Below are 15805 nucleotides of genomic sequence, written 5' to 3' on the forward strand. Positions count from 1 at the left end.
AAGCTTTCTGGCAGTGACACTAAGAAAAGATCGTTTCCGTTTTGCTCACGTAGAGTAAGGAGGGCAGACCCTCTTCTACCCCGTTGTCTCTGCTCCTCTCCGGCTCATAGATTTTGGGTGGTTTCCAGCCACCCTGCTGCATTTAATAAGTAAATTCAGAAAATCTGGGCAGACCTCCAAAATTTGAGGTTTTGCCTAAGTTCGCTTTATTTGTGGGTTTGTTTCAACTTCTGAAATGTCTGGCTGGGAAAATGGTACAATGTACTTCAATCCCAGCAGTAAAATGCAAGTGATACGTGACACAGGTTGTTCATAATCTTGAGAACTTTTGACAACACGGCTTTCAGGACTGTGAGGACCTGTGGTTCATCTTGGTAGCTATCCCAAATAGCACTGACACACAGCAGTGACATGGAGTCACGCTGTGCTAAGCTTAGGTGATTTTTTTAATGTATGACATTTGTAAGTATCTATATTGAAAAAATAAAGATTTACTCCATATATATATATATTTTTTTTTTGAGACTGGAACAGGACAGGTTTTATTCAATGGTTAAAGAATGAAGAAGCAGGAACCTAGTTCTCAAATCAATTTCTCCCCCGTAAAATTTCTAAACTTAAAAAGATAAATAAACGTGTATATATATGTATGACTGAATCACTATGTTGGATACCAGAAACGAACACAACATTATAAGTCAACTATACAGCAGTTGAAAGATTAAAAAAAATGTTTATATGTGGGTTAAAATTTTGGTAGAAAGTAGATCCATAGTTTTACTGTTAACATTCTGATTATCTCCATCCTTTATGTTTTTTATACTTTTAAACCAAGGGTTTAATTTTAAAGGAAAAGAAAATAATCTCTTTGTTACATAATGGATGACATTTAAGTATGAATGTGAATGTCAGATACTTGAAACCACAACTAACACTGTGGCAGACTCAGGAATTTCTGCAGTTGCTGTTAGGGGTTTATTCTTCCCCCACAAAAGTAGACTTAGATAAACCACAAATCAAAAGCCTCAGCAGGTAAACTCAAGGGGAAGAGTGTTAGCATAATGTGTGAAGCTAATTGACAAGATAATTCACCTCTTTATACAGCACAACAGGGTCTATTTAGAAACGGTGGTATGCCTGACTCCCAGGGTTACGCATAACACTCAAGGATGTACTTAGCCATTCTGAAGTGCTGATGGCCCAATAAAATTATTATTTATACCAGTTATGATAAATTAGCAAATACGATGTGCAATTAAGAAATGAACGTAAGCAATTTCTGACTCAGAATATTAATATCACAAGGTGAACTTTTATTGTCTTCATCTTCTAAAAAAAGTTCTAAGTGATTTCATTTCTCAAAGTTAAAGCAGAAACATAAGTATATATTGGCTGTAATGAATGAAAGCAAACATGTACGTAGATTTTCAAAGGGGACACCTGTAGCTGACACACCACCCTACGTCCCCCTCCAGAACGCAGGCACAGGTGCGCCCCTTCTCCATAAAATGTGTTCACCTGTGTCCTCGGATGAGCCTCCCCTTCCGGCAGATGACGGAAGCACTTGGTATGTTTCGCAGTGCTGATGTCAAAGTATTATTTTTTGTGAGATTTTTTTCATTTAACCAGAAAAGCTAGCCACTACATAGAAGGGAAGAAGAAAACATAATCCTTAATTTTCTATCTTACTGAAGGTAGAGATGAGCATTCTTTCTCTTCTCTTTCAAAGTTTTTGATCTTGCCTCACATGCCGAGCTCTGTTGTGTTACATATCACACACTCAGCCCAGTGCACAGGCTCGCCATCAGGTGTCTGGGTGGTCACGTGACAGCACCTCGGAGCAAAGAGGATGGAAAGTGCTTATTGGCAGCACGGAGTCCCCGTGGTAGAGAGCCAGTTTCTCCGCGTGTCTTTGACATTGGAACTTGAATATGAAGATGTTGCTTTCTAAGTCCAGCCTCTGCTTAGATTGTCTGGGGCTCTTCCAGTTGTTCTGGAAAATCAAAGTGTATTTCCCGACCTCTGAGCTATTGGCAAGTTAGGATTCATAAAAAGTTTGACGACAGGCCATGAGGCAATGTAGCGTTGTGGTTAAGACAGGCTTTGGAGACAGACGTAGGTTTATAACCTTTCTCTGCCATTTATTTATTGTGATTAAACCTCCAGTCTTCAGTTTCCACTTCTGTAAAATGTGAATAATACAGTGAAGATGGATGTCAAGGTTAAGCGAGCTTGTAGAAGCAAAGCACATCATAACTTATACCCAATAGGTCTATTACTGTTCTTTTGTATGTGTATGTCTGTGAGGGCTCACCGTTCTGTACCTGCCATATTTAGTCATAAATGCGATAACTGAGGTTCAGGAGCAATCTGCAAGTGCAAGCCTGTGACGTCAAAATACTCCAAGCCATTTAACTACAAAGATGCTAAGGCTGTTTTCCATCTTGGAAATTGACATGTCCGTATTCCTTAAACACAGTTCCAAAGGATGGCCTCAAAAGCCAGGCTGCGTTTGAAGAAATGAGGACAAATTACATCAAAGAACTGAGGAAGATGGTGACTAAATGCCCCAACAACTCTGGGCAGAGCTGGCAGAGGTTCTACCAACTGACCAAGCTCCTGGACTCCATGCACGACGTAAGTAGAGCCTTCTGATGCCTTAAATGGAGGGCCCACAACCACGCACTGTGGACCCTGAGAAAGTTCTTGGGCCTTTGGGAAGAACAGGGGTGAATTATCCAGTGGAAGGCAGCAAGAGTTGAAACTGAGTAGGAAGGCAGTGTTTCTTCAGAATACCTTTGAAAGGTTGCAGAAAATCCAGTCTGTTCTAGAAATGTAAGTGGCTTTTCCAGTACGTAGTGTTTCAGATATCAAAGCCTATGGTAAACGTACAGATAAGGAGAAGGTAACGCACTCCTGGGTATAATACAGTCCTTTAAGTCATAACGCCATCCCCATAATACAGCAGGCAGATGACTTCACCGTGCGGTCCACACCTGGCTTATCCAGACTCTCACGTGAACGACTCAGCTGTGGCTGAACAATGAATTTCATAATGTGGGCCACAAATGCCCACAGATGGAAGTAAGAGAGATGTACCTTCTAAGAGCAAAACCCCTGAGCTCTGGGCCAGGGCAGGCCCTCAGATTTGCCGCAGGTGTCAGAGCAAGTGTCCCATTTTCTGCTTGCAATTTAGGAAATGTTTGCTTAATGAAAATGTTTGCTTTCACATTGCCTGAATAGTGTCCGTCTTCCACAACTGTTAATCTAATAACCGCATCTTTCAGCAACATTATTAGTGGTCCCGGGGCCAGCTGGGATCGTCTCGTTCTTTGCCAACTTTGGGATTTTCTAGTCACTGTTCTTCATAGGAGTCACCTTTCTTGTGTAAACATGGAAAGTAAACTCAGAGCTTGTTCCTGATTTACTCAGTTACAGACGTAGCCGAGGTGTGTGTTAGCAGTTTCTGTGAAATAGTGATTTGGAGCGCTTGGTTTCTTATGGCCCGGAAAATGTGCTGCTTGTTTCACTTTGTAAGCCGTTTCTCCAGTTCTGGCTTAAAAAAAAAAAAAAACAGTTGTACACAGTCATGCTAATTCAGTGTTTTTCTATTTGGGAGTTTTCCATACTTGCTTTTGGAAAATGTATTGCCCGAGTTCAGCCCATATGGTTTGTATGAGAAATCCCTTTTCAAATATTTCTGTGTTGTGAAGGAAGATGTTGACAAAATTGGTGACCAATATTGGAATAGTATTACAATTGAAATAACAGAAATAATGCTTTAGAGATCTGTTTGCGCCAGCGGAGTGGGTTGATTGATAAAGAATGTCCCTTTCCGGGTTTTCACACTGAAGACCCAGCGTGTAGCACACTGGCCTTTGCTTTCTCCAGGCTTCTCATGTGATAAGAGTCAAACCCCCGCAAGGTGAATTCAGTGATCCATAGTTGTGCTAATTATCAGTGGCCTAAAAGCATAGTTTCATGGAAAATCTCAGGAATCCGTGATGATGGTCAACATGACTTTGGAGAACACAGCAAATGATGTTTCCCACACTCTGACTAAAAGAAGGGTAACTAGAGCCTGAAATGGGACGCCCTCCCTGGGAACAGGAGGGTGGTTACTTTTTTCTGTTGGTTTCTTTCTTGTGTTGGTTTTGTCAAAAGCCCTTCTTCTTTGTGGAGCCGGGGTGGGAGGAGCGGGGAGCAGGAGGTGTAATTCTTGATGAATTCTCTTATCTGTTCAAATGATCAGGCAGGCGCAAGGGCAGTTGCGAAATGAGTATGTAGTTGTGGCCACAACACATGAAAAGGGGTGATACACGTTGAAGCAATTTGCACGTAAAGAGAGTGACAGCCGAAGTTCACACTTGTTGATCTGTAGTCTTTCAGAATCTCTGAGCCTTACGCACAATAGGAGGGGGGAGCCCCCAGAGGCCACCCCAGTGGTCGGTGTCAAACTGTCTTCTGCTCGCTTGTTTTTACCGCCAGCACAGTGCTCGGCACGAGATAGGAACTCAGTGAACAGTTGCCAAATGGCCAGCCCATAAACGATGATTTTCTGCAAAATCCCCCAGGGTAAATCAATGTGTTTTTAGTATTTTTTTTATCAAGGTGTAATTAATACTCAGTAAACTGAACGTATTTAAAGTGTACCATTAGGGAAGTTTGACACATGTTATACACCCATGAAACAGTCATCACCTCAGGATAACAAACAGACCCATCACTCTGAAAGTTTCCTTGTACCTTTTTTTTTTTAACCTTTCCTGCTCTCTACTGCTCCCCAGCTGCTTTCTGCATTGCTTTCTGGCAATTAGATTCGTTTGTATGTTCAGGTGTTTCGCATGAATGGAATGATGTTGTCTGTGGTCTTTTGTATCTGGCTCCCTTCACTTTGTGTCATTGTTTTGGGAGTCATCCACTGGTGTTGTCCTGTGTCAGTACTTCATTCCTACTCACTGCTGAGCAGTGTCCCATCGTGAAGACGTGCCACGTTTTGGTAGTCCCGTCACCTACTGATGGACGTTTGGGTGGCTTCTCAGACTGGGGACTAGTACGGATACAGTTGCCCTGAGCATTGTGTATACGTCTTTGTGTGAACATCACTCTCTTTTCCTTGAGTGAATACGTAGCTGTTGGAGATCTGGGTCCTTTGGTAGGTGTGTTTTCATTGTTTACGAGACTGTTTTCCAAAGTGGTTGGACAGTTGAACCTTCCTTTGAGAAGTGTGTGTGGGTCCAGATTGCTCCACATCCTTGCTGCCACTCGGTATGATCAGTCTTTGTAGTTTTAGCTATTCTGATCGCTGTGTGGTGATGTCTCCCTGCAGTTTTAATTTGTATTTATTTCCCTAATGACTAATGATCTTTTCTCCTGCTTATTCCTCTTCTTCATATCTTCTTTGCTGAAGTATCTGTTCTACTCTTTTGCCCATTTTTAAAAACCTGGATTGTTTGTCTTTAATTGGATTGTTGAGTTTTGAGAGGTCCTCCTATATTCTAGATACAATTCCTTTATAAGTTATGTGACCTACAAGTATTTTCTCTCAGTCTGTGGCTTATCTTTTCATTCTCTTAACAATGTCTTTTGAAGAGCAAAAATTTTAAATTATAATAAAGTCCAGTCGATTTTTTTTCTTCTGTGAGTCATGTTTTTGGCGTTGCAGCTGAGAAATGCTTGCCTCAGCCAGTGTTGCAGAACTTTCCTCCTCTGCTTTCTTCTAGAGACCACTGTCCTTCACTGACTGACAGGTAGGGTCTCAAAAACCATTTCTTCATGTCTTTTTTTCCTGAGCATTTTTGGTTGTTCCTGGCGGAAAGGTAAATCCAATGTGCCTTGCTCCACTTTGGCTGGAAGGAGGACATTCTTTGGGGAATCACTGGAATCACTTGAATCCTAAAACCTTTATTTTAAATTATCAAAAGTGTTTGCTCTTAGAAGTAGCCTAACAGACGCGTCTTGGATGCTCTGTGTTTATTCCCATCCCGGACAGAACATGGAAAAATGCATTGTAAGTCTGGAGGGACCTTTCTAACACTCACGCTGACTCAGACTTGAGGCTGCCCACTGCTTTTTCATTAGAGTGAATTGGTGAGTCAACATCTGTGGAGTTTTCTTCCAGGGAGCAAAGCTTCACAAGGACGGGCTCTGTACCCGGAGCCTCGTTTTGGTCTCCTTGTGGAAAAGGAGCATAAGTTCCTAAGGGTTCCACAAACAAGAGCCCTGTGCATGTAAGTCAGAGTACGCTTCAACCGCGTGCGTAGCACGCCAGCCCTCAGGACACACATCCGTGGCTCTCGGGACGCGTGGTTTTCTCCCACATGGTGCACACGTGCGTTGGCAGAGCCGTGCCAAGGTGAGTGAAGGGAACATTCTCTGAAGAACAGGTTGGCAGTTGAGTGTTTGAGTCGGTCCATAACTTGAATGAATCATAAGCCCTTCAAACAAGTCTTCCACTCCAAAAAAGTTTCCCAGAAAGCAGCTGTGGTCAGGCTCCTAGGAAGCGTGTTCTTGCATTGCGAACATTTGGGTGTTATCTGTACAACATATAGGTTCCTTATTCTTCCAGAGAGAATGGAGAATTACTGGTCATTTTCTAGCTATTGCTAGGAGTGACGGTTAATTTCCTCTGGGTTTAAGAGGCTCATTTCTAATGAATTCATTGGTAACTTTTGTTCATTCATGGAGATCAAAGGCTATTTATTTATGCGATAATCAGTGTGTATAACAGCAAGTAAACGTTAAATGATAATATTAGTAGCATTTCCTAGAGGCAAAAAAAAATTGCCCTTCTTCTGTGCCACAGTTGCAAGGTTGTGCTGTTGTAATTGACTATTTCAGGGTACACACTGGCCTGCATGGTGTCTCAGGCCTGGCAAAACGGATGAGACTACAGAGGATGGAAAAGGAATCCATGACACCAACCCAACCCTCAAATAGCTGGGATTCTAGAAACACAGCGAGAGCGCAGTGCAAGGCAGGAGCAGGCAGCGAGGGGCCGAGACTGGCCTCCTGGGCAGCAGGACCGTGGAGAGCACACGTGTGCCCATCTGTGCCTGTCAGTGAGCCCCTACACGTTCTAGGACCAGAGGGGCAAGTGTAAACAGAATGCCTGTCCTTAGGAATCCCACTTGCTCTAATGGAGAAAGAGGATCATCTCGTTCAGAAGGGGAAGCAGAGGGGTGAACGTGTGCTCGGCACCTGTCACATAGAGGGTGCCTGATTACTGTGTTATTTCGGGCACTCCTACAAACTCCCTGTAAGACGAGTGCGACTCTCATTATCCCCATTCCTGTCCTTAGGATCCCCACTTGCTCTGATAGAGGAGAGGTTCGTCTCATTCAGCAAATCCATCAGTGTCTAAAAGCATCAGGCAGTGCGCTAGAGGGGACGCCCCTGGCCTGGCCTCCAGGAGCTTTCCGCCGGCTCAGGGCAGTCAGATAGCCGTGTACACGGGGCTGAGAGCCTGAAGAGGTGAGCTCACCATGCGTTCTGGGCTCCCCGATGTTTACTCTGAGTTGCTGGAAAGCCTTGTTGAGAAGATCTGGGTGCCAGCTGTGCTGAGCAGAGGTCATGTCATGGAAGACCCGGGGGGTGGGTCTCAGAGAATCTTTAAGTCATGGAAGAAGAGACAGAGGTCCAGAGAGTGATTTCTTAAGGTCCCTAGGTAGCCAGTGACAGCTGGAACCCTCTTGACTGTCTGATGGTCATCCCAGCACCACCCGCCTGATGCAGGGGCGCTTCAGGCTGGTCACAGCGGCTGGGGTTCAGGCTGGGCTGCATCTTTGGAGATCAGCAGATTAGCCCGAGGAGCATTGGAAGCAGCTGCACTGCGCTCACTCCGGCTCTCCAGACTCATTTGGCTCTTCCCTGCCATCTTCTGGAATGCATCGTTTCTGTGAGGCATGGGGTTCCATCTTGAAGGCAGTGAATCCAGTGTTGATGCTCAAATGTCACACATGTTCAGCAGTTCCCAAAACCAGACATTGGGTCGGCCTCACCATAAGCTGAGCCGGCTTCCGTGGGAGGTTTTTGTCTCTCCCGATAATCATTAAACCCAGCTAAGAACCTACCCATTGCTTGGGTGAGCACCGGTGTCTCCCTTGGTGTGACCAGAGGGTCGTGTTGCTGAGCGGTTGCTTTCTGTGCTTGCAGAGAGAAGGCTGCACAACGCAAGTGGCTCTCCTCCAGCCAGGCTCCCTCCCGCAAGGGGAAGGCGGGTGCGATGGGAGCAGAACATCTGGTGATACAGCACCTGCTCCACGTGCACACCAGAGGCTCTGGGAGACTCCACTGTTTACATGGAGAGACTGTTACATGTCAGTGACACAGTCACCAACAAAAGAGACATTACTGCTAGCGGCCAGGGCTGTTAACACATTATTTTGAAGTCCCCATTGCTCATTTAATGAGCGGGTGCTTTTGCATTTGAGCAGTGGTGTTGGCCATCTCCACCAAGACTGTTGCTCAAGGTGGTTTTGAGAGCAGCGACCAACCTATTTTAAGCATTTCTTCCTGCACACTGAAGCCTGCCAGCCCCAAGTAGGGTGGATCCACCCTTTGGACTGTTCCTTGCTTTCACGTTTGACTCTGTTTCACATCTTCACAGTCAGCGTCTCCTCCAGGAACGTTCTGAGGCCCCAAAAGGAGTCTGCCACAGACTTGTGACCTCTGGGGACAGCAGAGAGAGCATGGCCTGTGCTGCTCCACCAACAGTTATCTCAGTCAGCTTGGGCGCTTCACTTAAAGTTTTTGGCCCTCAGTTTCTTAAAATGGGACTAATAGCCACCTTAGAGGGAATTTTTAGAAGTGCATGAAATAACACAGGTACTAAGGCGCCGAACACATGTTCACCACTCCGCTTCCCCTTTTCCAAGATGGTGTTTGGGTTTCCCCGAAACCGTGTCTCTGCACCACCAAAGAGCATCCATCAGGCCGTTTTAGTTTCCTTTAAGGGCAGACTCCAGTACATGGCAAGTGCCTTCAAGGAGCGACAGTCTGCAGTTTTCAAGACCAAGCAGAGCAGTGGGTAGAAAAGGCCATCTACAGTGTGGGGCAGTCATCTGGTAGCAAATCACATAGCCTGCGGTCACACAGAAGCCTTTCCAAGGCACTCCAAGTGCCAGTGCCCCCCAGCGTCAGCTTCCTGTGCGTCCTGCGTTTAGCAGGAGAGCCTGATGGTGTTAGAATGTGTTGGGTGTGCTTGAGATGCTTTGTGCTTCACTGAGGGCATGAAAGGGGTTTTGTGATGGAGATGAGGGCAGAATCCTGGGAGGTCACCATCAGGAAGGACCGACGTTGGGGAACGGAAAACCCTTGTCCTCGTGTTGTCAAAACACTGCTGATAAGAAGTGATGCCTGGCCAGGCTGCCTCAGCGTGTCGAGGCACGTTTCCTCCCTTCCCCTCACTCAGGTTACAATGAGGTGAAGTTATTTGATTCTATATCTGTGATAAAGAGGGTTGGCAGTAGTGTGTGTGTGTGTGTGTGTGTGTGTGTGTGTGTGTGTGTGTGTGTGTGTGTGTGTGTGTGTGTGTGTGTGTGTGTGTGTGTGTGTGTGTGTGTGTGTGTGTGTGTGTGTGTGTGTGTGTGTGTGTGTGTTTTCCACCTAATACCTGCTTCTCTGACAGGACCATGTTGTTTGTGTCAGAGTCAGCTAAGGGAGCAAAGCCTTATCTTCCAGGGCACCAGGGAGGGAGAAAGACCCAGTCCTCGGGGAAGAGAAACCTACATAGGAAAAGATTTCAAATTAACGGAGTAATTGACACAGCAGACCCTCTTCTTTGTCTAGTTGGTGAAACCAACGACACAGTTACTAATGGTTCACAGCGACTCTTTCTACAGCCGTATTTTGGCGTTTGCCTTTACAGATTTCTCATTTCAAGGGTATAGCAGAGTTCTGAATGCATTGTCCTGGGTGAATTGTGCCAATGAGTGCTAATTTTCATCTGAAAAAGTTTTTTTATGTTTTTTAGCTGAAAAATGCATCAAACATATTTAAAGATAAAAATGGGGAAAAGGGAAAAAATAATTGGTCAGAATGTTGTGGTTTTTCAATATCGTGGGTAAATAGGGAATGGATGATTTGGGTGTGGTGTGGGGAGGACTGGGTGGTTCCAGGACTGGTGTGTTTCATGTGCTGGTAACTGGGGCCATGAAGCCCAGCTGGGAGACATGACTCTCTGTGGATGCAAAGGGCGCCCTTGTCTGTTGGACCTCCTTTGTTCACTACGTCCATGGTTAAGGGCATTGCTGCTCCGTGGCCACGGTTGTGTTTCTCCAGGCTCTCCTGTTGATGCCCTGGGAGACTGCTGCTTGATGTAGTCTACTTGTTGAACTTTGCTTTTGTCACTTGTGTGTTTGGTGTCATATCCAAAAAATCATTGCCAAGATGGTCAAGGAGCCCCGGGCAGGCAGGTGCACGCACAGCAGACTCCACTAGGCCAGGCACGGTGCTGGTGCTGAGGGTACAATGACGGCCAGAGACTCAGTCCCTGCCCTCAGAGTGTGCAGTGTAGTGGGAGCAGAGGAGACAAGTAAGCGGAGAACCTGACCACAGTGTGATGGGTGCTCGATGTGGACTGGAAGACCCATAGGTAGGGTATCCAGACGGTGGAGTGTCAGGGAGGAGATGGGCCAGGGCATGAGATGAGGGAAGTGATGGCCAAGCTGAGCCCCAAAGGCGAAGCAGGAGTTGGCCAGACAGGCAGAGGGAAGCTAACCCAAGCAAAGGAATTAATATCCCAAGGGAGAAAGCACATGGTGATTTGGAGAAATGGAGAATTTCATTGTATCCAAGAACGTCAGGAAAGAATGGAGAGAAAGAAGGATGGAGACAGTGAAAGGATCTGTAAAGCACGTTGAGGGTTTTTGAGCACATCTTTGGAGACTAGCGCTGACCCTTTCAATGTGGTAACCACTGGGCACAGATGGCTACTGACATGTAAATTTAGTAAAATTTAAAATTCAGCCCCCAGTCACACGAAACCACATCCCAAGTGCTCAGCAGCCACGTGTGGCTAGTTGCCAGCATCTTGGGCAGTGCAGACGGTCGTATTGGACAGTCCTGATCTAGAGAGTCTGTTAGAGGAGGCGCAAAGGGCCAGTTAGGATCTGGTGCAGGACGGGGGCTGGGGGCTAAGTTAGAGCAGGGGCAGGGGGACAAGGACATAGTCAGGTGGTCGGATGGATAGCTCTTGGTGGTGGATAGGACGTGGGGGTTCAGAGAGGAGGGAGTGGGTCTAAGATGACCCTCAGGACTCAGGCATAGATTGGTGGGTGGCACAGCACCAGCACTGGGGCTGGGTGGGGGGGTGCAAGGGGAGGAGCTTTGTGGGCAGATGATGAACGTGGTTTGGGTGCACAGATTTGAGGTGACCAGGGGAGATGGCAGGTGAGCTCAGGGCTCTGCGGAGATGAGGATGGGGAAGCGAAGTGCTGATGCCCCTTCAGGAGGTGCTGCACGTGGTGGTCCCTGAAGCCTGGGAGGTGGGGTCAATAGAACTGCGTGGGTGTTGTTTTGGCAACATGGTGGATAGAACTGAACCCTGGGGGAAGATAACCACCAAGGAACCCAAAAGGAGAAGGCACCACAGAGGTGAGATAGGAAGACAAAACAATGGACAGAGAGGACAAGCCAGAAAAGTGTGTCCCACACTGTGCGAACGAGGGGTCAGCAGGGCAGAAGCTGCGAACAGGTCAGTTAGCAACCAGTCTGAAAACCTGTTCAGTAACCATAGCAACGAGGAGGAAGGGCTGATTGGTTCGGCTTGTGCTGATGCTCACGAGGTTTCCAGTACCTCTGTCGGAAGCCACACAGCAAACAGGGACAACAATAAACTTAAAAAAAAAAAAACAGTCAGGTGTTACCCAGTAAAACTGCTTTAATAAATAGAAGTACGAGTCTTTCTGGGATGTGATGGCATGCATGTAACAGGAGCGTCTTGAATGTGGTTGAGAGAACTTGCAAAGTTTTGTGCTTATGTGTTTCAGTACAGCTAAGAAATCACAGTGGCTTAGCAAACTTTGTAAATAACCCCCAAACAAACTATTATGGACCTAGACCCATGTATGAGTAAGTTTGAATCAGTGGAAGCTGTATTATATATTATATACACATATGTAATGTACTGTTTGCATGTATATGTGCTACTTCTAGAGAGAGAGATCTGTAGGCAGATGGATAGGTGAGTGTTAGGCATTGAGGAGCTGTAGATATAAATTTGAGAATTTGGTAGCAAAGGCCACCATGATGCTTCAGAGCTGATCTTGCATTTCAAGTCATGGTTTTACTGGTAATACTGGTCCTGAGTCCTTTCTCACCCATCACTTTCACATTACACCTTAAGTAGCATGACAGTTAATCTCCACGTGCAGCCACAGAACGTCATCTCCTTTGGTCTTCTGTGTTTGGTCTTGGTTTTCTGTGGCTGATTTAGGGCAAAATCTGGGTTGTTTCCTTACCTTGGAAAAGGGTGAGTTAAAACACTTAAACATTCTCAGTGGCTCATGTTCAGACTACTTAAGATAGTGCATACCAACTGCTGATCAGACAGCACTCTAAGATGCGGTTATAAAAGAATATGAAAACGAATATATGCATGTATATGCAAGACTGGGACACTGTGCTGTACACCAGAAATTGACACATTATATCTGACTACTTCAATTTTCAAAAACAGGTGTAGTTGTATTGGACTTTAGAGAAGTGAGGAAAGAAACTCCAGTATAGGAGTTTGTCATTCCTTTTTTCTTTCAATTGTGGTAAAACACACAAACATAAAATGTACCACCTCAGCTGTTTTTAAGTGTACAGTTCAGTAGACTCAAGTACATCCACACTGTGGTGCAGCCAATCTCCAGAACTCTTTATGTTGCAAAACTGAGACTCTAGACGTGTAAACTCCCCTTTCCCCTCCCCCAGCCAGAAAGCCAGCATACTCCTTCCTGTCTGAATCTGACTGCTCTAGGCACCTCATGTGTGTGGACTGATACAGTGTTTGTTTGAGCCTGGCTTGTATCATTTAGTATAATGTCCTCCATCGTCATCCGTGTTGTAGCGTGTGTCAGAACTGCCTTCCATTTTAAGGTACATAGTACTCCATCGTGTGTATAGACCACACTGTCTCTCTGCTGCCAACAGACTCTTGGGTCTTGGCTATTGTGAATAACGCTCCTATGGACATGGGTGTGCAGATATCTCTTTGAGACCCTACTTTCCATTGCGGGTTGGTATATACCTAGAAATAGAATTGCTGAGTCATCTGATAATTCTGTATTTAATTTTTTGAGGAACCTCCACAGTTTTTGACTTTCTCACCAACAGGTCATAAGGGTTCCAGTGTGTCTACATCCTGACAACTTGTTACTTGCTGGGTTTCTTTGATAGTGGCCTTCCTGATGGGTTTTAAAGTGGCATCTCATTGTGGTACTGGTTTGCATTTCCCTAATGATTAGTGATATTGAGCATCTTTTCATGTGCTTATTGGCCCATTTCTATGTGTCCTCTGGAGACTTGTCCAAGCTCTTTGCCCATGTTTTTAACTGGTTGCTTTTCTGTTGTTGAGTTGTAGGAATTCTTTATTCTGGATTTTAACCCCTTATCCAATATACAACTGGCAGTTATTTTCTCCCATTCCATGGGTTTTGTTTGTCTTGGTGTCAAAGTCTTTCTCCTATGAACTTATAATGATAACAGACAATGGTTTGTTTCTTTTAATCCTTAGCTGGCAAAAGTAAAAGTTATATCTGATCCCAATTTATGTAAAGAGAGGCAGGGAAAAAGCATTATTTCTTATGATAACCATTCCTTTGGCCTCATCATTGATTTCATAAGTTTCATAAGTACACGCACAGGACGTGTGCTGCTGTTCACAGCTGGTTTTGGAAATCTGCAAAAGAATAACGTGCTGTAGGAATGCGGGGGAGAAACTAGGACCTTGTCTTGTGTGGGGAGGTTAAAGGAATTGTGCTTTCCATTTCTACCTGATTCAGTGAGATTTATGATCCCGCAGGGCTAGCTTTCTGGAAAAAAAAAAACAAAATTTCAGATAGAAAGAGCCACTGAGGGTCCTGGAAGCTATGCTCCTAGAAAATCACGTCCGACGTGCAGGAATCTCCTCCTAATCTGAAACTATCTAGGGAAGATTTTGGAAACCGATCTCATTGTCTAACACCTGTGTCAGTAAATCCCCCCCACCCGAGGTGGCCTCAGTCTCTCCTCTTTCAGTGTAAAATACCTGTATAATACCTGGGATTTACCTATTGCCTTTCTTCCTAATGCTGTCAGTAAATCCTTCTCATGCCTCCATGAGGCAGGGATGACTAAATATTACCATTTACACTTAATCACCTCCTCTCAGTTCCTTTCTCCATTTTGAAAAGGGAATAATAGTCATATTTACTCATTTCTTTACCGTTTTTTATGAGAGAAGAGAATTAAGGCAGGGAGGGATCACACGCGTTTTCCCTGGTCCCTGAGGTGAGGCAGGCCCTGAAGGCAGGAGCAGAGGAGGCACGGAGCACCTGTGGGGGACGTCAGGCAGAGCCAGCCCTGCACCTGGTGAGCCCCGTGGCTCCCCGTGGCTTAGCTGTCACTTCAGAGCCCCGCACATAAAAAGACCTCACTCTTGGCTTAACGTGCTGCCCTTGCCATCTTGAAATTCTTAGTAAATTTTGAACAGGGGGCCTCAGGTTTTCATTTGGCACCAGGCTCTGCAAATAATGCAGCCTGTTCTGGGCTCAAGCTAATCGACTTAAGATCGTGTTGCTCAGAGGAGATGACGAACATGAAGAGCCTTGGTCAGCCGTGGTGCACTCAGCACCTGTGTCTGTGGAAGAGGGTGGCGGGGCTACACAGGGCAGAAGGGTTCAGTGGAGCAGGGCACGAGGACTCGGAACAGGAGACTCACTGATCCACTGGAAAGGAACCTTAAAACTAAAGCCAAACTGGACACACACACACAGAGTGAAGAAATTTCACAAGGGAGAGAGACATTGTTAGGCAATAGGAAAGGGGAGTGTTGATATCCCAGAGCTGTTTTAGACTCAGGCAGATCAGTTTAAAGGACCAAGGGTGAAAGGGCTGGGAAGATGCCCGTTGATCAGTTTTGTTTATCAAGGTCATGGTTAAAGGGATGTGAAAGGGTATATGGTTTCACACCAGCTGATCATCATTGTGTACAAAGTCCATATTTATGAATTTGCCTACTAGTTAAAATGTATTTGTAACCCTCAAGTCAACACTCATGGCACTTTCATGGTCATTTACAGACATGCACAGGGCATTATAACATGAGTTAAAACGATGCTGTTAGCTATGAGTTAGGTGTTGAGTCAGCCACATACATTGAATAAGGTTTCTTTACACAGAAACACACATGAAACAAGGTTGTGTATGGATCGTTTAATGAATATGTTGTGACCCGTGGCTCACAGGACCCTAACCCTGCATTTCCCTAGGAGCAAAGTTTCCGTATTCGCTAATTCACTGTAGATAATGACTTTATAGAATGTAATCCTGCAGTGAGGATCCACAGTAAATGTGTGCAACCTGCAGGGACTAGAGAGTCAAAGGGAAATAACTCCTAAACCAATGGCACATAGTGGAAGATGTAAGTGATGGCAGCTCTCCACTTTTGTGTGTGTGTGTTTAATATATTTTCTTTGAAGTGTAGTCATTTTACAATGTTGTGTCAATTTCTGTCAAACTCAGCACAATACTTCAGTCATATAGGAACATACATATATTTGTTTTCATATTCTTTTCACCGTAAGTTACTACAAGATATTGAATGTAGTTCCCTGTG

General features: G+C 45.2%; 1 protein-coding gene across 5 annotated transcripts in view; it reads left to right on the top strand.

The window, feature by feature from the left end:
- The window catches only part of NR3C2 (nuclear receptor subfamily 3 group C member 2), a 422707-nt gene that overhangs the window by 391342 nt on the left and 15560 nt on the right, over positions 1-15805 (top strand). For all 5 annotated transcript variants that reach the window (XM_072975901.1, XM_072975900.1, XM_072975902.1 and 2 more), the window contains one exon: positions 2480-2637. In XM_072975901.1, the coding sequence (XP_072832002.1) occupies positions 2480-2637 (158 nt within the window). The remainder of the gene's footprint in view (positions 1-2479; positions 2638-15805) is intronic.

The sequence above is a fragment of the Vicugna pacos genome, chromosome 2, assembly GCF_048564905.1.
Source record: "Vicugna pacos chromosome 2, VicPac4, whole genome shotgun sequence".
NCBI classification, from domain to species: domain Eukaryota; kingdom Metazoa; phylum Chordata; class Mammalia; order Artiodactyla; family Camelidae; genus Vicugna; species Vicugna pacos.